This window comes from Mustela lutreola, chromosome 9, assembly GCF_030435805.1.
Source record: "Mustela lutreola isolate mMusLut2 chromosome 9, mMusLut2.pri, whole genome shotgun sequence".
In the NCBI taxonomy this organism is placed as follows: domain Eukaryota; kingdom Metazoa; phylum Chordata; class Mammalia; order Carnivora; family Mustelidae; genus Mustela; species Mustela lutreola.
The window spans coordinates 43,307,841-43,330,743 of record NC_081298.1 but is presented as its reverse complement, the minus strand read 5'-3'; the positions used below and the strand labels follow the sequence as shown (position 1 = coordinate 43,330,743).

General features: G+C 43.3%; 1 protein-coding gene across 2 annotated transcripts in view; it reads right to left on the bottom strand.

Annotated features, from left to right (window-relative positions):
- Nucleotides 1–1,500: 1,500 nt before the first annotated feature.
- The window catches only part of DTD1 (D-aminoacyl-tRNA deacylase 1), a 173,205-nt gene continuing 151,802 nt past the window's right edge, over nt 1,501–22,903 (bottom strand). The window contains exons 5-6 of one of the 2 annotated variants that reach the window (XM_059134146.1): nt 16,783–16,954; nt 1,501–2,083 (exon numbers count right to left, since the gene is read on the bottom strand). In XM_059134146.1, coding sequence (XP_058990129.1) covers nt 16,802–16,954 — 153 coding nt within the window. In that variant the 3' untranslated portion in view covers nt 1,501–2,083; nt 16,783–16,801. The remainder of the gene's footprint in view (nt 2,084–16,782; nt 16,955–22,903) is intronic. The other variant, XM_059134147.1, reaches the window with a different exon arrangement.

The following is a 22,903-nucleotide window of genomic DNA, read 5'->3' as shown; positions in this document are numbered from 1 at the left end:
CCAAATGCTAAATGCTCCTAACATCACTGTCTACTTCTGAATCACGTTGGAAAGATTTACCTTGTTATCAAGCCAGCATCTGTGTTAATGCAACTTATACCTGCGGCTCCTCTTTTCTTTCCTGGCCCAAGTGTCTTGTCCAGACCTTTCAAATTATTCAGAGTTTTTTCCCTCCCCTTCAGTCCTTCATGGTTTTCAGATCCTTCAGCCAACTGCCACATGACTCCACTCATGCCCCAATTTTTCTATGTCCCTTTAAGATGGGATCCAGGAACCGGACTGTGGGCTATGAGGGTCTTTATCATTTCACCACTGTGCAGACATCAAGTACATTAGCTCTTCTCTCTGTGCCATCCTCGTGACCAATTAGCAAAAGGGCAGGCTAGAGCTGTTCAGTAAGCATTAATTGGTGGCGATAAAATGCTGTGGCAGAGAAATGTCTGACAAATGTGTTCAGGAAGTCCTCGACCTTACAGCCAAGTTTACAAAACTGTAGTTTGGAGTAACTTCACAGTGAATTTTAATTCAGCCTATAGAGGCCTATACAGATAATTCAAACAGGAGAGCCTCTTGGACCTCACTGCCCATACCAGTGGGGAAGCCGACTGGGGATTTGCATCTGGAATGTAATGATTTCAAATCCAGAGGTTCATGCTATCATGGATTATTCCAATCACCTGTATTGGTTCAGAGACAGGCAGTCTGGCAAATGCCTTCCCAACTCCATATTCCAAGTACTTGAATGTACACTGGAGCTGTAACTTGAGGGCTTTTTCTTTTTCTCACACTATGTTTTTATTTGAAGTAGACAACTGAGTCAGATGAGACAGACTCAAAAATTATTATAAAGGACACTGAGTTTCAGCATTACAAAAATGCCAAATAAAGATGTCTTCCTTACAGTTAGGCAAGAAGTATTTCAAGAGAGGATAATTCTGTTTGTATAAGCAATATTAGAGATGTTATATAAATATATGCTATATATAGTAACACATATGTAACTACTAACATCAGATAATGTCTAAAAATGACCACTATAGTTGAGCCACTAATGGATTAAAATGAACTGAGAAACTCTTTGGCTGAATGTGGTTCCTTCTTCACAGAACTGTGAGGATACCAGTTGGATATATGGACAACCATTCAGCTCCTGGAGAGGGGATATCTGTATGGTCCAACATGCTGAGACCTTTCTTGACCTCCCAAAGGTGAATGGCAGAGATGGCAGCCACACTGGCTCTCAGTCATTGGGCCACTCCAAAACTGGATTACCTTCCCATGTATACTCCTCTCTCCTGCCATCTCATGTCTGAGTAAAATGCCATCAACTACAAATTACCAGTGTATAGGCTCTCACCATGGAATCAGAGATTTGCGTAGGTAATGAGGGAAGGCCTCTTGGAGGGGGGTTATTTGAAAAGAAGTATAGATTATACACAGAGTGGGATCATATGTATTGTATTTCTACAGACAAAATCATTAAGCACAAACACAGCAGGATTTGTTTAATAATAAAGTGGTTTATTGGGGTTTAGGATTTTATTATTTCTTTTTAGAAAAATGAGAAAATTTACAAGATGCAAAGGTCTTACACAATACATTATCACCAATGTTTGCTCTCTTTACACCTTAACCGGTGCCTTGGCTTAGCCCGTGTTGGGAAGAACATGGACAGCATGAATGCAGTGGAGACCCATCATGGACACATGTAAAAGGAGGACTCTATGACAAATGATGTGGGGCCAGCCTGTTTCAAAAGCAAGCCAAGAAATCACAGGAACCAGCAAAGTCTTTGCACGGAGAGAGCATGGGGATAGGCCCTGCTGCCATGTGCACAGGGTGCACGCCCCCACACCGCCAGCACCCACTTTCACTAAGACCATAGCAACAACAGAAAATGGTATCATTCCTTTGGTGGTGGTGTTTTGTTTTGTTCTGCTTTGTTTCTGCAGGGCTACTCAGGGTCCCAATTTCTTATTTCTGTCTTCCTTTTCATGATTCAGTTCCAAATTCTTAAAGCAGAGAAGGTACACAGCATCTTTCATGAATTTTTCAGGATCCAGTTCCACCCAATGATAATGCACTAAAAGAACAAAGATAAAACACATTACAGGAGAAGGTCCCAAAATACACCTTCAAATCCTATTTAAAAATATATATATATAACCAGGCCTAAACAAACAGCTGAAGACACCCTTTCAGTTCATACAATGACAACAGCATGACAGTGTTTCACTTTATAATGAACGATCTGCCATGTTGTCATGTATAAATCCAAACAACTTCTCACCGAAGTCTCCAATTTATTAGAACCTCGTTCTTAGAGCTCGAAGAGATTCTAGATATCTGGGAATTAACTCACTTCTTAATGGCCTTTGGATCAAAGAGAAATGAGAAAATATTTTAAACTGAACGTAAATGAAAAAGCAACATATCGCCATCTGTGATATGCGTCTAAGGCAGTATGTAGAGGGAAATTCATAACATCAAAGCTTGTATTAGAAAAGAAAAAAGCTATCACATCAATAATCTGAGCTTCCACATTAAGAAACTAAAAGAATAAAAGCAGAATAAAACCCAAAGCAAGCAGAAGAAGAAAAATGAAGACTAGAGCAGAAACTAGTGAAATTTCAAACAAAAACAAAAAATAAATGGAAAGCAAAAATAAATAATTAGAAAGATCGATAAACTTGATAAACCTCTTGCCAGACCTACTAGGAAAAAAGAAGACATAAGTTATGAATATCAGGAATCAAAGAGGCAACATCAGTATATTTTATTATAGGCATTAAAAGGATAAAAAAAGATATGTCACAAATAATTTTATCCCTACAAATCAGACAACACAGATGAAATAGACAAAGTCCTTGAAAAAAGACACAAAAGTCTCATTTCCAAATCCTTTCAATCATGAGGGAGGCAGAGGGGAACCTAAATATAAAGCATAGGTACAGGGAATAAACTAAACACTTGCTTTTGAGTTATTTTTAATATTGCTCAAAGGATGGTAGGTTCTTCAGTATAAAATATCCCAGTGTCTCAAGTTTCCCTTGATAATTCTGAGGCTACAAGAAAAACCAGCTTGTCTTGCCAAGATTTGTGAGGCAGGCGATTGACATCCAAGAAACAACAGTTTCTATTCCCTCAGATCTAAATTCTAATTGGGTGAACTTCAGTACAAGCAAAAGTTTCTTATAATAGTAGGTTGCATAGTGATACCACACATCTTTGAATATGCTTCTGGACACACCCAGCACAGGTTGCATTCTTAGAAAAGGGCCGTATTATGAGCAGATACCTCCATAGAATTAGGAGTCTTCCATTCCTGCGCCCAGCTGGTTATGGAGGCCCATGGACTCACACTAGAAAGGCTAACGTAACTGCAGCTATGTTCTTCAGTTGTATATGGACCCAAGCAAAGGACTGAAATTTTCCCCAAGGTCTACCCTCCTGCTCTAAAACCCACAAGCCACAGTCCTGCACTACTTTCTAAGAGAGATCTCAAAGACCACAAAGGGATAGGGATTACACAAAATAATTTCCTGGGACCATATTACGTCCATTTTTGAGTCAGGGTAAGAAATCCATATGCTCCTGTATTTTAATCAAGATGTTAACCCAAATCTAGACACCTGAGGTGTATTAATGCCTCTTTCCTCATCTGCAACACTTATAATTAAAATCCTGAAATTGGATCTCACACTGACCTTTGGGGAACTTCGTTTTCTTAGTACAGTTTAAAACCTTTGTTTCTGAACTTTTAAAAGGAGCTTTGGGATCCTGCTTTAGTATATTATTCTTCTACATTTACTTCAAATAAATATTCTACATGTTTCAAAGCTCTGAGATAATAAATTTACGCTTCCAATGTTTGATGCGCAGATGGAAATGGTCAAGTTTGTTGAAGAAGAATAAATGACCTGGAAAATGTTCACAATATTTCATCAGATGATAAAAGCAGTGACATTATATGACATTATATATAGTCTGTCTTTATGTAAAATTAGAGAAGGAGATACAGAATTATCTGATTAGAGAAAATGTTATAAAAGCATTATGTTAATAACAATTATCTTCAATGAAATGGCAGGTGAGTTTTATTTTCTTTGAGCATTCTGGCATTTTAAACAATTTTCTGTAATGAACGAACATTAATTCTGCAATACAAAATGGCTTTCAAAAGAAATTTTATGAGAAAGACAATTCAGAAATTCCAATTCCCTACCAGAGAATCACAGAACTGGAAGGGATCCTGAGAGTTTTCATCCCAGGGGTTCTCAAATTCTATAGTAAACCACTCAGGCCTAGGGACTTCATAAAGCACCTAATCTGAAGGGTTTAAACTAAGAACTCCTTCAGAATGAACTGTTCTAATACTGGGATACCCAAGAGGCACACCTCATCCCAGTATCAACAGTGACAACATGAGTGATGAGCTCCCAAGCTGCATGCAAGAGCCTTCTAGCCAACAACAGACACTGTTCCACCCAAAAGCCACTGCCTCACCACATGGGTTGGTCAAACAGATACTGCTTTTTATTGTCAGTCTCACCTTTAACAAATGTTCCTTTTCATTTTCTTAGACATAACCATGGAAGAATCTAGGGGCCAGGACGCTGGCTGTCAGGTGGGTGTGGCTGGAGATCATAGCCGTGGCATGGCCTGAAGCATGAAAGGCGAGGTGGGGAGGGAGCTATCTGCGTGGTCCACCTGCCACATAACAAGCACTAAGCAGACGTCATGTGCAAGGGAACAAACACATGATTCTGCACAAAAGAGTGGAAATTTAGAAATCCTGGAGGAAGGGTAATGTGCCTCCCTGTGAGAGCCTTGAAAGGATGGCATCTGCTCGCATAGTATAGTTTTCTGATGTCCCTGTGAGTCAGGTGAGCTGTCTGAGGGCAGACATGACCTACAGGCTGGAGGCACCTAACAGGGAGCAGTACATGCCTGAGATAATGTAGCACCGCAATTTCAAAGCCTTATAGAAAGAACCTTCTGGAGTGGTTCTCTTTTATTGCCTGCAAACATCAGAGGCAGTAGGGAATAGTCCAGCACCAGAAGAAAGGAATTCCTCAACAGCCTGTTTGAGTCTCTCAAAGATGCTGATTTCCATCCAGCTGATCTGCTTCTGGCTTCAGGCCATTCAAGCAACCACAAAATGTAAGTGCTTGAGTCAAGATACACAGACCACAGACCTGCTCTCCAGACCACTGTCAAAAGAACCCAGCTTTTATGTATTTATTTCAGGCTACAGCTAGGAATCTAATCTGATTCCACTTACCTAGAAAAGAAAGGCTGTTCTATGAGAAAACATGAGTCTCTGAGAAGTCCACGTTATCAGAGGAGGATTCAATATGACTTAGCATTTACAGAAATTCCAGTGAGCCCTCCACTGAATTGTCAAGTGAAGAATCTCTGCCTTTACGTGAGGGCAAATGGGCCCGAACTGGTGATGAGAACATGAGGACAATGACTCAATTTCCTGATTAAAACAGAAAATCTTAAGGCACCTGGGTAGCCCAGTCGGTTAAGCTTCCGAATCTTGATTTCTGCTTGGGTCTCAAACTCAGGGTTGTGAGTTTGATCCCTATATTGGGCTCCATGCTGGGTGTGGAGCCTATTTAAAAAGAGAAGACAAGAGGAGAAAAGAGAGAAAGGATGGGAGGGAGGGAAGAAGAAAAAACAGGACGGGAGGGAGGGAGGAAGGATGGAAGGACGCACGGAGGGGAAGCACGGAGGGAGGGAGCAAGGCCGGCAAGGAGACAGGCAAGCTTGGTATGGTACACCAAAAACAGAAACTGACAGCAATTAGTTTTTAACTAATTTAACTAATTAGTTTTTAACTAACTTCCACCTATCTATTGCTCATGTATATGTGTACATATTTAATCAAGCCACTCTTACAGAACTGACAGTAGTTCAGAACATTCACTTGTCCAACTGAACTTCCTGCAGAGATGGGCTTGTTCTATGTCAGCACCACCCAATATGGTAACCACTAGCCAAATGTAGCTATAGGACTATGGAAATGAATTTTAAACTGTGTTTAATTTTAATTAATTTACACTCAAATATCCACGCACAGGTAGCACCTACTGTATTAAATGGCATACTTCTAGGTTATCTGAAAGCTTAGCTCAATACTTCAGCAATAGACAGAATTAATAATTACAGCCAGGTTCTTGCCAATTCTCTAACAATTACATATTTGTAATTACATATTTGTAACATCTCTAACTGAGGTGGAAGCCTAGACCCATAGAAAGTCCAACCCTACTGCTGGCAAAGTAACATAATGTGCCGACTATGTATCAGTGAGGAAGCAGTTCAGTCTGTTGTATAATAACAAAGCTCAGAACAACATTAAGGTTTGGGAACAGTAACCTCCTCCAGGTTAGAAGACAGAGAATGGAGCAGAAGATAATTTCTTTAGAAATCTGCTTAAAATTTCCCAAATGTATTGAAAGACAAACATTTACAGGTTCAAGAGGCTCAGAAGACCCAAAGCAGTCATCAAGAGTGAAACTCAAGATGTGATACAGATGTTGGAATTATCAGACAAGGGAAAATAGCTGCGATTAATATGTTAAGGGCTCTAATGTGTAAAGCAAATAATATGTAAGAACAGATGGGTAATGCAGCAGAGATAAAGAAACTCCAAAAAGAATAAAAAGAAAATGCTAGAAATAAAAAGCACCATAATAGAAAGAATGCCTCGGATGGGCTCATCAGCAGACTGGACACAGCCAAAGAATCAGTGGGCTTAAAAAGTGGTTAATAAACAAACTTCCAAACTGAAATGCAAAGAAACAACAGAATGGGGGGAAGGGGATATGGGACAATTGCAAAAGGCATAACATACACATAATTGGAATACCAAGAAGAGAAAGAAAGAGAACAGAGAAGTATTTGAGATAATAATGGCCAAGAATGATCCAAACTGTAAACAAAGAAAGGGAAAATCTTCAAAGAAGCTGAAGGGGATGGGAGGACAGGAGGAAGGAGGAATGGACAGCTGAGAACCCACCTTACCCATGGAGGAAGAAGGATGAAAATTGCAAAGGACTTCTCAGAAGAAATAATGCAAGCAAGAAGAAAGTGCAATAAAATATTTAATCCACTGAAAGAAAAAAAACCACCAATCTAAAATTCTGTACCACTGAAATTACCCTCCAAAAGTGAAGCAAATAGACTTTCTTAGATCTGCACTGTAAGAAATGTTAAAAGAGGTTTTTCAGGAAGAAGAAACATGATATGGGTCAGAAACTTGGATTTGCAGGGTGTCTATATGGCTCAGTTGGCTAAGTGCCCAACTCTTGATCTCAGCTCAGGTCTTGTTCTCAGGGTCATGAGTTCAAGTCCCACATTGGGTTCTGTGCTCAGCATGGCATCAGCTTGAGGATTCTCTCTCCCTCCCCCTCTGTCTCTTCTCCCACTCACTCACAAGCTCTTTCTCTCAAAAAAATAAATAAGTCTTTTTTTAAGGTATGTATTACAACATCTAGGGCGACCACTAAAAAAAACTTTTTAAGTTCAAAAAAATGAAAACAGCACCTCCAAGGCACAGTTTTATACATGAAGCACCAGCACCTGAACTAGGAATGAATGTTGATACAGGGAAGCAAAATGAAAGCCGTGGAAATGAAAGAGATTCTACTTTCTACAAGTTGGGGTGAAAACACGACTATCCTCGAATACACACAAACTTCTCTAGCTCATTAGGAAGAAATGTGCTCAGCCAGATCCATCTTTTATTCAGACAAAGGTCAATTTGAAAAAGCAAACAGATGGCAGCTTCCAATTCTTTTCCTTGCTTTGTTTCAAGTGTGTTGACATTTGAGGACAGAAATGTGGGGTACTGCTCAAGAGTGGGCTCCTCTCATACCCTAATGATGGCAGCAAAGTAAATACTCAAATGAGGCAATACTTGACCTTGCACTCAAAGGCAGAGAGCATGCGGTCCTCGTGAAAGGCTGCCATGTGCCTCGGCTATGGCCAGAAAGGGGGGCACAAAAGGAGTTGCTGCCTCAGAGGAAACCTTGAACCCTCCACACAAGGTGAATGAGCCTGAAGAAATGAGACAGAGGACAAAAACAGAAGTGTATTTTAGCACTTCCCTGTCCATCTGATAAAATAAGAAACATCTGCAATGTGATAGAGAAATGTCAGCACCCTGGGAGTGTCCTCTGAAGGCTTCTGACTCACTTTCAAAGAAAACTGTGCCCGAGCTCATGCAATCTCTCACTCCATTTTCTTTTGCCTTTTCTTTCTCTCTCATGCCTTGGAAACTCAAAGCTACTCCCTTAGGTTCTATGAGGCTCCCCAGGGCTCCTTCTGTTTGTAAAGAAAAGCAAATGAAAACTGCAGCTCCCCTCACTGAGGCAGGGGTGGGGCTGCTGTTTTTCTGTGCAGCACAGTCAGTGCCAAGGTCACCTTCTGTTACTATTTAATTCAGCTCTTAGAGATATCTGAATATTTGGTGATGTTTTCATGGGTCTACTGGGATGACAAATTTCAGCAGATGGGGCAACAAAAGCCCATGGGCAACAAAAAACCCAAATATGTAATTGGAGGAGCAGCTGTCATTTACTGCTGGCCTCCTTTATGGTCTTCAAATCTGAGCACATGTCTATCATCCCAGAGGTGGTGGTAGCCCAGCTCCTCCCTGGCCCTTGGCTGGCTGCAGCAGTGGGGTCTCCAAGGACCCCTCACGTCTGTCCTTGTCTGGAAGTCAGTACCAGCCACCAGGCCTCCACTGCCTCCTCTGGTTAGAAGTCCAACTGGACATCCACCTTAAACTGCCAATCAGTAAATGGTTTGCCTCCTGCATTTTCACGAGCCCATCCAAACATCCTCACGAACCTCCATCCCACTGGGTAGCAGCAGCACAATCTAGAATCCACAGTAATTCTGCTCACCTGGGTGTTACAACAGCTGAGTCCTCAAATGGCCCCTGTGCCTGGGTGCTTGGTGTGGTTCTGTACCTGGTGCTGAGCCCCAGGGACACCACTGAGCCTCACTTGATAGCTCAGGAGCGACAGCCCCCACCCCTGCCTGCCCTCACTAGCACTACAGACCCCTCACATCCCACCCTGGGAGCCAAATGGAGATGGTGGTTGAGACCCACAGTGTTGCAGAGCAGCAGTGCTGTGGAGAGCTGAGGTCACAACCCTCCTGGCTCTCTCAGCTTCTGGGGCAGAATCCCTCCTTCCACCTGGACCCACGGTCAGCTCAGCAGACCCCCACACCCTCTCTTCGACACGCCTCTTAGGGCAGTGAGACCCTCTACTAACTCCTGCTGTATCTTGTTGCCTTACCACGTCTTGCTGCCCCTTCTACTCAGCTGCAATAGTCTCGTAGAGACCTACCGCCATCCCTCACAACAGTCTCCTGCCAGGACTCTCACCAGGGACCAAAGCGCAGGCCCCTAGGCATCCAGCTTCCCTGACAACCCAACCATCAGCCCAAGGACTCCAGCCTGGAGCCAGAAGACCAGGTGTGGCCCTGGGCTTCTCCATCCGTCCCTCTCCTAACTTGAAGCTTTCTTTCATCTTCCCTCCTGCCAGACAGGGTCTCCCCAATACATCATTCCTGCTCATCCACCTTCTCTCCCACCTCCTCCCCAGGGCCATAATGATAACCGGGCTGCAGTTCCCTTGAGTTTGCTTCCCCCACCCTGGTGTCCTTTCTATGGCTAGTTTTTGACTCTTGAATAACGTGGAGGTTAGGGACACCAACCCCTACACAGCTGAAAATCCATAGAACTTTTGACTCCCCAAAGACTAACTACTAATAATAGTCAGTAAGGCTTACCAAAGCCTTACTGACAACACATTTTCTGTACGTCATACATATTATGCACTGTGTTCTCATAGTAAAGTAAACGAGAGAAAAAACAACATTATTAAGAACATCATGAGGAGGGACGCCTGGGTGGCTCAGTGGGTTAATGCCTCTGCCTTCGGCTCAAGTCGTGGTCCCAGGGTCCTGGGATGGAGCCCTGCCTGCTTTCTCCTCTCTCTCTGCCCACTTTTCTGCCTACTTGTGATCTTTGTCTGTCAAATAAATAAATAAATTCTTTAAAAAAAAAAAAAAGAAAGAAAGAAAAGAAAATCATGAGGAGAAAATACATCCCCAGTCCTGTCCTGTATCTATTGGCACCAGAAGCTTTCATCTGTTTGCAAAATGAATTGTCAGTACCTACGTCATCGTCCTACAGAACACAAAACACTGTATGCGTTATCCATATTACTAACCTAACCCCAGACACCAAAAATGAAAGGACGGTGTGAAAAAGAAATTCATATTTATTTACAGGTGTAATGCTAAGTGCGTTGATAACAAAGAGGCAGCAATAGGATTGCTTTACGGTAGCCTAGCCTATGGGCTAATGAATGAATCATTATACAATTTTTCTGGCATACAGTTTCACAGTTGTATTCATAATACAGTACTATAAACACTGTTAACGCTGTTTTAAGAGCCACATATCTCTGATGATAGGCCAGTATGCACTTTGTCCAGTTCTAAGACAGGGAGGCGCAATGTATGGTAATTCTTTGAAAGCAAGGTTATAAAACAGTAAGAGGAAAAACATGTCATCAATTTCACATTAATATCACTCACCTTCCACCTGTCTAAGGATAGGCTCTCCGCTTCCATATGCATCTTGCACACGATGAATATGTGGGCAGTGATGACGATGACACAAAACGTCTCACGCAGTCGGGACTGTACGACTGCTAGGTTTTCACATGGGAATCACACATACACAACCCATGAGTTTTCTAACTGTACAGCAGGATGATTATTTACTATTCAGTAAGTAGAAGTGCATCATCAGTAAGGTCTCCGTCCTCGCCATCCCTACGATGAGCAGGCGGTGGGGGAAGAGGAGAGGCTGGTCTTGCTGTCCTGGCGCAGCAGAACAGAGGAGGAGCTGGAGGTGGAAGGGGAGCTGGAGGCAGGAGAGGCAGGCACACTCTGTGTAACTTTATGGAAACAAAAATCTCATCATTTCTAACATTTTTGCTTTCTCTTTTCTCCAAAAATGCTTCTCTGTGGAACCAATCCTTCCTCTCTACCTTTGCTTCAGTTTCAGCATTTGTATCATAAAAGAAGGCAAAAGCAGTCAGGAATGCCTGGAACCCTTCTGCCAGACAATAGTTTGTTTTCTGCTATTGTTGCTTCTAGGTCTTCCTCCCCATCGCCTGACACTGGTTTGGAAGCACTCATCTTCTTCAAGTTGTCTTCTGCTAATTCCTCTGTGGTGCCCATTAGCTCTCGAATTTCTCCAAGATCCGTATCATGAAACCCTTCACCCCCTCAACACACCTTTTCTTTTTTTTAAACCATATCCACAATCTCTTTCATGATTTCCGTGACTGACTCTGTTGTACATGCTGTGAAGTCATGCACAACATCTGGACAGAGTTTTCTCCAGCAGCGATTTATTGTTTCAGACTTGATGGCTTTCGCAGCATTTTCTATAATAACAGTGGCATCTTCAATGGAGTAATCCTTGCAGACCTTCTTGATGTTCTGTTGGGGTTCTCCTCCAGATCACGGACTATGCTTTCCCTATGGTCCCGTGTGTGATGAGCCTTCAGGGTCCTCGTGATCCCCTGATCTACAGCCTGAATTAGAGACCATGTGTTTGGAGACCACAGACCACTTTGACACCTTCAATGTTGAACTCATGGGGTTCTGCAGCCAGGGCATTGCCCAGTATCAGAAAAACTTTAAAAAGCAGTCCTTCCTGGCAAAGTACTCCTTAACTTCAGGAACAAAGCATCAATGGAACCAATCCAACAAAAGGGTTCTCATTGTCCAGCCTGCTTGTTATGCAACCAAAAAGAAAGCAGCTGATGTTTATGTCTTCCCTTCAAGGCTGGGAGCGGGGGATGGTTAGCAGCTTTATAAATAAGGGCAGTCCTGATCATAAACCCAACTGCATTTGCACAGTGAACAGCAGTTAGCCTCTCCCTTTCTGCCTTAAATCCTGATACTTTTTTCTCTTCCTTACTAATAAATGTCCTCTGGGGCATTTTCTTTTCAGAATAGGGCACTTTGCATTAAAAACCTGTTCAGACAGATATCTTTTCTCCTTGGTGATCTTCCCAATGGTGTCTAGGAATCCGTCTGCTGCCTCTTGGTCAGCAAAAGCTGCTTGATATTTGTAAAGCCAAACCTCTTTCTAAAATTATCAAACCATCCTTTGCTGGCACTCAGTCTTCCAGTTTTAGATCCTTCACCTTCCTTTTGCTTTAAGTCATCACATAATGATTTCACCTTTTCTTTTCTCAAATCATCTTTCAGTCTATAGGTACGCCTTTCTCACAGCAATCAAGAAGTGCAAGGTTTCCAGGCCTACAGGCATAGCTGCAGCAAGGGCTTCATGAAATTCCTTTTCTTCCTTTTTTTTTTTTTCAATATTCCTTACCCTGGATTCATTTATCCTGAAATGGTGGGCACTGCAGCTTCAGACCGCAGTGGTACACATCAAGCAATTCAACGTTTTCTTACAGCGTCATGTCTTTTCTCTGGTTCTTGGAAGCACTTCCAGCAGCACTAGTGGCACCTGGGATGGGTCCCACAGTGTTATTCAAGGGTGAGGATATTGCACGAAACATGATGAAAAATATGCAAGAACTGTGACAGACCACTTTTACCACGATCCATAATTTACTGTAGAGACAAACTGCTCACATGGAGATGATGGAACATCACACAACATCTGACACAGATACTCACAATGCCTGAGCTCACCACAACAATAGGAGGTGCTCAGGAAATTATTATGGTAGTATATAGCATGTGCTGTAGTTAATTTTACGCAGTTACCATTTAATACTGCATCTTCACGCTTGTTTACATGTCTCTCCGCTGTACATGGTGCCACATATGGTCTGTTAAGTATTTCTATGTATAAGTTTTGATAAATTTTAACTTTTTATAATAGGTTTATGTGTATTTTATGGTAGTCACATTTGTGCCTTCACGACATGCCTAACTTTTTAATTTTTTTTTTTTTTCTAGGCTACAGGGTTTATCTGTTGGCTTTTTCAAATTGTTGCAAATCTCCAAAAAATCTTCCAACATATATATACTGAAAGAAATCCACGATAAGGGGATCCACAGAGTTCAAACCCATGCTGTTCAAGGGTCAACTGTAGCATGATTTACCCCAAGTTCTATACTACCCAATTTGCAATAACTTCAGAATTAAATATGATTACAGGTTTTAAACTTTCACTGATTTTAGAAAAGCAAAAAATAAATACCTACAAGTCTATGAGAAATTTCGCCTTTTAAACTTTGTGAGATGTTAAGAAAGCAATGCGCACTTTCACCTCTTCCCCATCTTACTGTGTGCTGTCTCCTATTGTGAAGCATGTCCTCCAGGATGTTCTGAGACACAAAGTCACAGTCTCTTCCTCTGTGCATGGGCTTTCTGGAGTTCCTCTTGCACACAGAAATGCAAAACCACTCCCAAGCTGCCCACTGGCCACAGGATACTAATGCCTAGGATACCTTTCTACTGGAATTATTCTCATCTAACTAACTAAAACTAATCTACTGGGATTACTCTGAGGCCAAAATCTAACACAAATAGAGACTTATGTTTTGCACTGATATAAAGAGTAGAATTCAGTACCCCCCAATAAATAAAGATTCAAAGTATTGTACAGAAACAATTACATCAAAAATTAAAACATCAAATTTTAAAAATACAAAAATTATTCATTTTAATTATACAATAATACCATTATACAATAATACAAATAATTTGAATAATATAAAAATACAAAATTAGCACGTAGATAATATAATCAAGAAAGAAATCAATTAGGTGACATAAAAATTTTTTAAAGCCATTTTGAAAATACAAGGTCCAAGACACATTAGAATTTGTGTGTTTTTGTGTGTTTACATTGTTAAGCTGGGTTTGGTTACTGGCAGATGAATATTCCTTATCTATTCATTGAGTTCAGCATGAGAGTCTGAAAATTCAATTTTTAAAAATTTATTGAAAAGTCCCAACACTCACTGGGGAAGAGGTTATTATTTATATAATCTTAAAGCTGAAGGGAAAACACATGGTGCCGTGTCAGAGTAGGGCCAAGAGAGCAAAACACCATGCAGGCTGGCCAGCTGCCCTCCGTCCAAGGAGAAGAAATAGAAAACATCGGGTCTGGATTTTTGCTTCTGAACCAAGGAATCACCCACTATAATGACTGTCATTCCTTGGCCATCAGATTGGCCAGTCCTTCATCCTTGGTTCAGGTGGCAGGAGTGGATATGGGGTGTTCTCTCCAGCACGATCCCCAAGGGGCAGGGGAGGCTTAAGCAGAGGTGCCACAGACACATTGCCGGGGGGCGGGGGGGACGGACCTGCCCTCCCACCCCATCCTGCTAGGACAGTCAGCCTGCACTATGCTTTTACCTGCGTGCCTTTCACAATAGCACTGGTGACGGGGAGGAGTTTTACTCTTTAAGTTAATGAAGAAAAACCAAGGAAGCAAAAATGACACAACTTATTGTCACACAGAAATTGACCAGAGGGAATGAGAACTCAGTGAGTTTCTGAGCTGTTGCTGGACCTGCAGAGCGAGCGTACTTGTAAAAGGAACTTCAAAAGCTACCCCGTGCTCCACCCTTCAGACTGAGGCTTTCTGTCCAGCTCATAAGTCAGAGGCGCCAGCAGGATTTGTGATGACAAAACTGACCACTGATATGAGCAAATCACCACAAAGTTCTGAAGGGACGGCAATGGAAGTTTTATGTGATATCAAGGCCACAGATCACACATGTAAATGTTACTGTGTGTTCATGAATATTTAACATTATTCAGACACCACATAGCACTTTTTGGAAGGTTCTCCCTAACGGACACCAACTGTTTCAGTTCATAAATAAAAACCCATGTCTTGAGGTTCAGACCAAGAAAAGGGGGTGGGGGGCGGTTCCCTCTAATTCCTGCTTCACTTTCATATGAGTGTGAGAAAAATCAGCCAAGACCAGTGACCACAGTTCTGTCACCACCCCTCCCCCCATAGAAACAGGGAAGGAAACAGAGTGATTAGGAGAAAAGTCAAGTGGACATTACAGGATTGATTATCCAGTGCCTCCCATCCCTTAAAACTACCAGTGAGGGGGCGCTTGGGTGGCTCAGTGGGTTAAGCCTCTGCCTTCAGCTCAGCTCATGATATCAGGTCCTGGGATCAAACCCCGCCTTGGGCTCTCTGCTCACCAGGGAGCCTGCTTCCCGCCCCCCTCTCTGCCAGCTGCTCTGCCTACTTGTGATCTCTCTCTCTCTCTCTGTGTTCAATAACTAAATAAAATCTTTAAAAAAAAAAAAAAAAACTACCAGTGAGTCCATGACACAGCCTTTCTGAGCTCTCTGTCCTGTGCCTTTGGTCTGTGTTTGTAAACCAGTCTGTGTTAGTGCACCCGACTATCACTGCGACTCTGTAATAGAGCTCAGTGTCTGGTAGTGCGCATCCCAAAGGTCATTTCACAGATGGACTTCCCTTTTGGAAGGGAAAGGGAAGGCAGAAGACCATCTTATGAATGTTCTCCTCTCTCACCGCTCAACACCTCCAGGACGCACCTGTATGTTGACTTGGTTTGAACCAAAGACAATATATAAGCTGAAGGCTCCAAAATGTATGGCCAGACCTTGCTCCTATCTCGATTTCTGCTGGCCTCTTGGTTCCAACCTCGCTCCCCTCAGCTGCTAGCGTGATCTCCTTAAACTCTGGACCTGATTATGTCACCTGTATATTTGAACCATTTCAGAAGTTTCCCACCATCCCAGAATGAAATCCAAATTGGCCAGTTGCACACCAGGCCCTATGAACCAGGACCTCTTCCTCTAATTTTATGGAAGCTCCCTAGACAACCCAACCCAAATGGTAGCCAGTGTTTCAGCCACTCTTTCCCACCTCTGTTCCAAAAGTCTCTGTTCTTTTCCCACACCCAACAATGTTTGCATTTGCTCTTCTCCTGGCTTGGGCAACTCCCACCCTTGCCCCTCATCTGCCTATTTCCATATGTCCTCTAAAGTCTGGTTCTGGGGTCCTCCCCTCTGTGAAACCTCCTCAATTTCCCTCTCTGCCCCCTCACATTCCCTCCACAACAAACCACATTGCTGATTATTTCTATGCTTCTCCCTGAACTTGCAAACTCTCATAAGTAAAGGGCTCTTCATAATGTGCTTGCTGGAGGAATGAGCTTGAGCAAAGGCCTTCAGATGGCTGGATCAAGTTTTAGACACCTCTGAACTTCAGGCAGGGAGGTGGACTTAAGAGACACTACTGGCTATGGAAGGGAAGAGAATGAAGCCCAGCTTTAGCAAAGGGAAACTGGGAGTACAGTCGGTACCAGGCAGGATGAACTGAAGGATGAAGAATATGAGGGGGGCAGCTCTGGAAGAGCAGGCTGCAGGCGACTGTGGTCCCCAATGGAGCTGCTGAAAGCAGGACTGGAGAGGAGGGAGCAGTGGTGAGGAAGGGCTCAGGTGAGGCTCCTAGCCTGCATCGCACATCTGCGAACATGCTGGAAATGCTCACAGGAGCAGCAGTTACAGCCAACACAGGCAAGTGAGGAAGGAGGAGACCCCAGACCCAAGGGTTCCCTGTCCGCACCTCTACTTTTCCAGGAAGGTATGGGTGAATGCCCATAAAATGAATTCTGCCTCAAAAGCCATTCTGTCTTCCATTTGTTACCATTTGCCCAAAATGTGAGAAGACATATGCAGGGAGGGGAGGCTCCTACCTGAGTTCCATCCCTAAGTCTATGGCTCCCGCTCAGAAGACACGTCGCCCTCCGCCCCACTGCTGGCACTGCGGTCTTCTTTTCGGGGGGCATTTCTCTCTTTGCTTGATTCAGAAGGCCCCTTGGCTCTGGTCTTTTCTTTCCTCTGCTGCTGTTTTTCAAGCTTTGACAGCTGATTATAAAAAGTAAAAAGACTTGTTTTACAAACATAAACATGTACCTCTCTATCCAAAACACCGATTACTTCACACGCAGCAACCACTAAACATGCTTCTGTCTGATAAACCAGTGTGCCACAGGATTTCAGATGTGCCAAATGGTCTGCAAAATGTCTGTCAGTTGGGCACCTAAATTGTTAACACAGATTAGTCACGAGATCTCTCTGGACTTTTCTCCACCTGTAACTCACCTTGCCATGTGCTCTTTGAAAATGGTCAACCAACAGGCTTCACTGACAGGCTGAGAAGAGCCCTATGAGTGAAAAAGCTTTTATTCTGTTATTTTTTTTCCTCTGATGTCTCTATAGCTTTTTCTAACCAAGTCGTCTTCCTACTTACTCTTTTCTAAAGCGTGACCAACACACTCCTCTATGTGCTGAAGGTGGGAAAGAAAACTCTGAATAAAAGATGTTAAACAATTTTAGACATCGTCTTAATTCTGTTTGTTCTCTGATACTGAACTTACCCACAACCAAAACCGTAAATGCTCACAGTAAGGCCTCATGGGGGCTACACAGGGACACTGGTCTCAGACCTCCTCTGGGCCAGCTGGGGGACATGACTCTGGCATCCGACTCCAGAGGGACCTGGGTCCACTTCCCCCCATGGTTAGTCTCCGCAACGTGTTGAAGGAAAACACAGAGTAGACAGTCAAAAGAAACAGATCATCTGACACCCTAAGCAACAGCAAGACCACTCAAGAAAGGCCTGCTGAGAAACTTGTCAGAGCATACTGGCCAAGTTTGGGCCCATAGGATTTTCTAGACCAAAAAAAAGCCATCTGTAATGAGAGACAGCAACACCCAGTTTCATGTGCCTCCCAGACCAGGACTACAAACATTTTATAGTTCATATCGAAAGAGGGAAACTTAATGAAGAGCTGGCTTCTCCCTGTCAGTCACTGTCCCTCACCCAAGCATATAAAGAAAACACTGTAATTAACCAGCCATGTCATCTCTGGATTACAGACAGACTTTGAACTGAATCTTTAGATAGATCAACAATCAGCAACTCTCAATTTGGTCCAGAAAACCAAATTTACTAATGGTTGACCTATAATGTTATCTTTCCTACTCCCCCACTTCCCTGAAAAGCTGTAGTGAACAATTAGGTTGGGTAACATGCTAACTAGACTTTGCGAATGAAGACATCACTTCACCTCTAACCTATCAACTCTCCTCCCAAGTAACTTTCCTGGGTAAATTCCCATTCATGTGCATAGGAAAGGCTCACAGCAATGAGCACTGCACTACTCTTTGTATCAGCAAAAACCCAGACATCACCTAAATGTCCACTCATAGAAGGACAGATAAATGTAATGCGGTATATAGTCAAATAAAGCAATACTGTAAAGCAGATCTAGTTGCATCAAAACAGATCATGTTATGTGACCCAAATGAAGTTTCAGAAGGCTATATGAGGCAGGATTTCAGTTACACAAAACACTATACTAACAGGCTTTTGCCGATATGGTCTGACCAGGAGAATACAAGCCAACTTTAGTAAAGTAGTTAAGTTTGAGGAGACAGAGAAGAGAATGGGATCACAGTGGAATGAATATACACGGGCTTCCATCAGAACTGTCAACTTTTACTTTTTTTTTTTTTTTTAGTTTATTTATTTATTTATTTATTTGATAAAGAGAGAGCGAGGTCCCAAGTAGGCAGAGAGGCAGGTGGAGAGAGAGGGAGAAGCAGGCTCCCTGCTGAGCACAGAGCCTGATGTGGGCTCGATCTTAGGACCCTGAGATCATGACCTGAGCCAAAGGCAGAGGCTTAACCCACTGAGCCACCCAGGTGCCCCTCAACATTTACTTTTATAAAAACACAACCAGGTATAGATATGTAAACTGCTTGCTACTGGCACTTGGACCCCTGACAATAAGATACTTGCACCATGATGTAAACCAACACATACATAGCTTCCTTCACCAACGAAGTCTGGAGAAAGTATCAGCTACTGAACTGTGTACTTTGTGGCATTATTTCTCTGTACTATTCTGCAACAGAGAAAAGAGCAATTTCTTGCATTTAAGGTGACAGCCTACCATTCTCATTCCCCTTTTGTTGTTAAAATGCTCCTTTTCTTTATGACATGAGGAAGATAGTATATGGGGTCCTTCTGTCTTGCTCTGTTTTTTTTTCCAAAAATGATCTTGGATTGCACAATGTGAATGTACTTAACATTACTGAACTGCACACTTAAAAATGGTTAGGATGATAAATTTCATGTGTATTTTAATACAATTTAAAAAAACTTTTTATTGAGCTAGATATAATCATCATGTATTATAGGAGTTTCAAGTGTACACGTAATGATTTGGTATTTGTATATACTGCAAACTGATCACCAAGATAAGTCTAGCTAACAGCCATCACTAAAGAAATTTGTTAATGATCTCAGAAAACACAGAGTTGGCACTCCATGCTGGACAGCACCCCCCCAATTTCTTTCTTTTTTTTTTTTTTTAATATTCTTAGTTCATGAAATCCAAACATCTGGAAATCAATGTGCTGCAGTGAACTGTGCGAAGTTGCCTTCTGCTGCCAGCAGCTTACATTTACATCAGTGTCTGTGTATGTGTTTATACATGTATGTATAATAAATATATGTGTGTATCTATAGACAAATTATACACATACACACACATAAAATCATGAACATGTTCCAAGTTAAGCACAAAGAAAGCATGATTTTTATTTTAAAAAGAGACCCTCTCTGTGTTGTGTCCCCTCTTTAAAGGTAAATATAGAAAATCTGAGTATCACCAGTGACTTAGCCAAACCAAGCCTCCCCCCACTGCTAAGATTCAATCTCATGCAAAGGCCTATTTGTCAACTGACCTATTCTTGATTTTCTATTCTTAAATCCTGGTGAAAAGCCAGACCCTGGTGATGGGAATAATTCCTAATTAAAGCAGGCTTGTCAGAGATTCCTGCAAGGTCCACAGTACCCATCTGATTCTGAACTGACTTGGAGGTGCTATCAACAGAGTATGAAACTGTGGAAACATCAATCTGACCTTTCACCCCAACCCTGTTGCCTCCCACCACGGACCACACTTGTAAAGCATCTGTGATAATTACTGAAGTGACAGGCATAGCCCAAGTTTCTGTGAACGATGTAATGCTGATTCTCTTACATTATTTATCTTAATACAACCCCAACCACATATGGTTCCATGCCTCGAAGTTCTCTGTGAGAACACTGTGAACTAACCTAATAAATTTAAGCCTTCTCTCAGAAAACTTGGAATCCAAGGCAGCCAAAACTTGGAATTCACATCTCAAGGCAAGAAAGCAGTTGGATTTATCTTTTAAGGAAACAAATGAGAAAGAAAGAAGAAGAAGAAATCAGAAATGCATATGGAATCATGTAGGATGTCAACAGCTTTCAAATTAACAGGAGATGCATGTCAAGGAGAATGTAAACCACTACAGGTCCCATGAACACATGATCTACAAACAAACATTGAAGCACAGTACTTTTGGTTTTTTCTTTGTTTGCTTGTTTTTTAATTAACTGATGAGGGTGTCCATAGTGCAAAGAAACACTGTCCAAGCCGTACAGGCTCTAGTCTTATAAGGAGAAATCCAACCCTCCACAGCCAGCTCTGGGCACACAGACGCTGCCAGGGGCTGGATAACTGTTCTATGGCCAGCCTGTACCTCTCACAGTGAATCTTAGAAAGCTCCGAGGGGGCTAAGGTGGGGGGCATGGGAATATCTAGACCCCAAACTCCCTAACTCATGATTAAATCCAGAGCAAATAAAGGATTTTCTCTGTCCTAAAGCGGTCCGTGCTCGAACTGCATAATGTCAGGATCAGGCAGCTGCACACGCACACTACTGCACAGCTCACAAGCCAAAACACCATGAAGGACCAGGCGGGCAGCACAACAATGGAAGTAACAAAGTACCAGACGACAGGGCATGGTAGAGACTGCAGCCACACTGGAGTGGACAAGTCCCACCTAATGACATTCACATTTCTTTTTAAACATCTGGAAAGATGTCATGTCAATAGGACAGATACAGGCCACCTGTTGGAACCTCCACTTTGCACACCCCCCCCCCACCCCGCCGAGTGATCCCCTTCACTCTGAATAAGCCAGTGACAGCTGTATTCTCATCAGCGTCCCACAGAGAAACCACTGTCAGCGGCCGGCACCACAGGGACAGTTATCCTCCCAGCTTCTTCCTCCCTCCCTGCTGACCCGAGCCACTTGCTACTTCAGAGGTGGCCATGTCTGACCCTGCTATCACATGGGCTTGCAATGGAAGTCATAACCGACAGGCCCTGAGGGGGTGTGGGGGGGCTAAAGCACAAGGTTTCCCTCCCCGATTAACACAGGTTTATCAGCCAGCCTTGCTCCCAGCTAATTAAGGCTGAGTTATTGTGTTGGAGCCTTCTGATTTCCTCAACCATCAAGGTCAAAATGTACAGGCAGCTTGCTGCTAAACCAGCTAGGAGCTGGACCCATGTCAGAACCAGTTTCTCCTTAATTTGGCAAACAGATGGCCTCAAGGACCCTGCATCCCTTCTAACAATGAAGACAAGGGCAAAGAAGGGTGACAGCCTGGCCTGCTGTATACTATAGGCAGAGTGCCAGGGGTTGCCAGTATCCCCAACTTCCTCTGCTTTAAAATGGGCATTACTGGGGCCTCTGGGTGGCTCAGCTGGTTAAGCGTCCGACTCAATCTCAGCTCAGGGCACAATCTTAGGGTCATGAGATTAAGCCCCACATCAGGATCTGCGCTGAGCATGGAGCCTGATTAAGATTCTCCTTCCCCCTTTTCCTCTGCCCCTCCCACCCCCAACCCAACATTTACACTCCTCTCTCTCTCTCTCTCTCTTTCTTAAAAAGAAAAAAAAAAATGGGGATTATAATATTACCCTTCATACATGTCAAGTGCTTAAAGCAGAGCCTGGCTCATAGTAAGTGGAGATCACCAACTACATACCTGGTAGACAGTCAGCCCCAGGAAGCCAAGGGGTCTGCTTGGCTTGCCTCTGTGTCCCTGGCACCTAGAACAGGGCATGACTCATAGCTGGTGCTCATTATACATCTTAAATGAAGCTCATCAATTAAGCAAAAGAGGGCATGTGGCTCCCTGAAAATAATGTGGAGTTTGGTGTCAACGGGCGTAGAGTTTGGTCCCTTCTCAGCCACCTGCGTGCTGTGAAACTGAATCCAAGTGACATAACCTACTGAACACCCATGTTCTCATTTAGTTCACTGGGTATTTCATGAGATATTTTGCTTTCAGCTGCAAGAGCTATAAACCTACCTGAGTATGGCTTAAGTAGGAAGGAGCTGGGGGACCTCCCCTACAGGATAGTGGATTCCTCCAGCTCAGCCCTGCCACAGCTCTCCAGAAGCCTCTGTGTGCCTCCAGACAACCCCTCCTCCTCCTGAAAACTGCTACCATTCCAAAACTCCCCAAAGCAACGAGGCCCTAGAGTTAGCTCTCTAATGTAACTGGCACTTGTCCTCGGGAAAAGACCCTGTGTGGCCTGTCAACAGCAGTAGGAGAGGCAGACTAGGGTGAGAGAGATGAGTCCAGCCCCAGGCCCACCCACCGACACAAGGCTAACACAGAGCAGGAAAACAGCCCAGCCACCAGCATCAAGAGAATGCAGGCAGCATGGGGACTCTCAAGGCCCCACCATGGACCGGGGGACCAAAGCAAGCAGTCAGTACCAGAGCATCACAGCAAGGAACACAGAGTGGCCAGAGTGTGGTGGGTCTCAAGAGGGGTGGTCAGGGGGTACCTGGGGGGCTCGGTGGATTAAAGCCTCTGCCTTCAGCTCAGGTCATGATCTCAGGGTCCTGGGATAGGCCCGACATTGGGAATCTTCGCTCAGCAGGGAGCCTGCTTCCCCCTCCTCCTCTGCCTGCC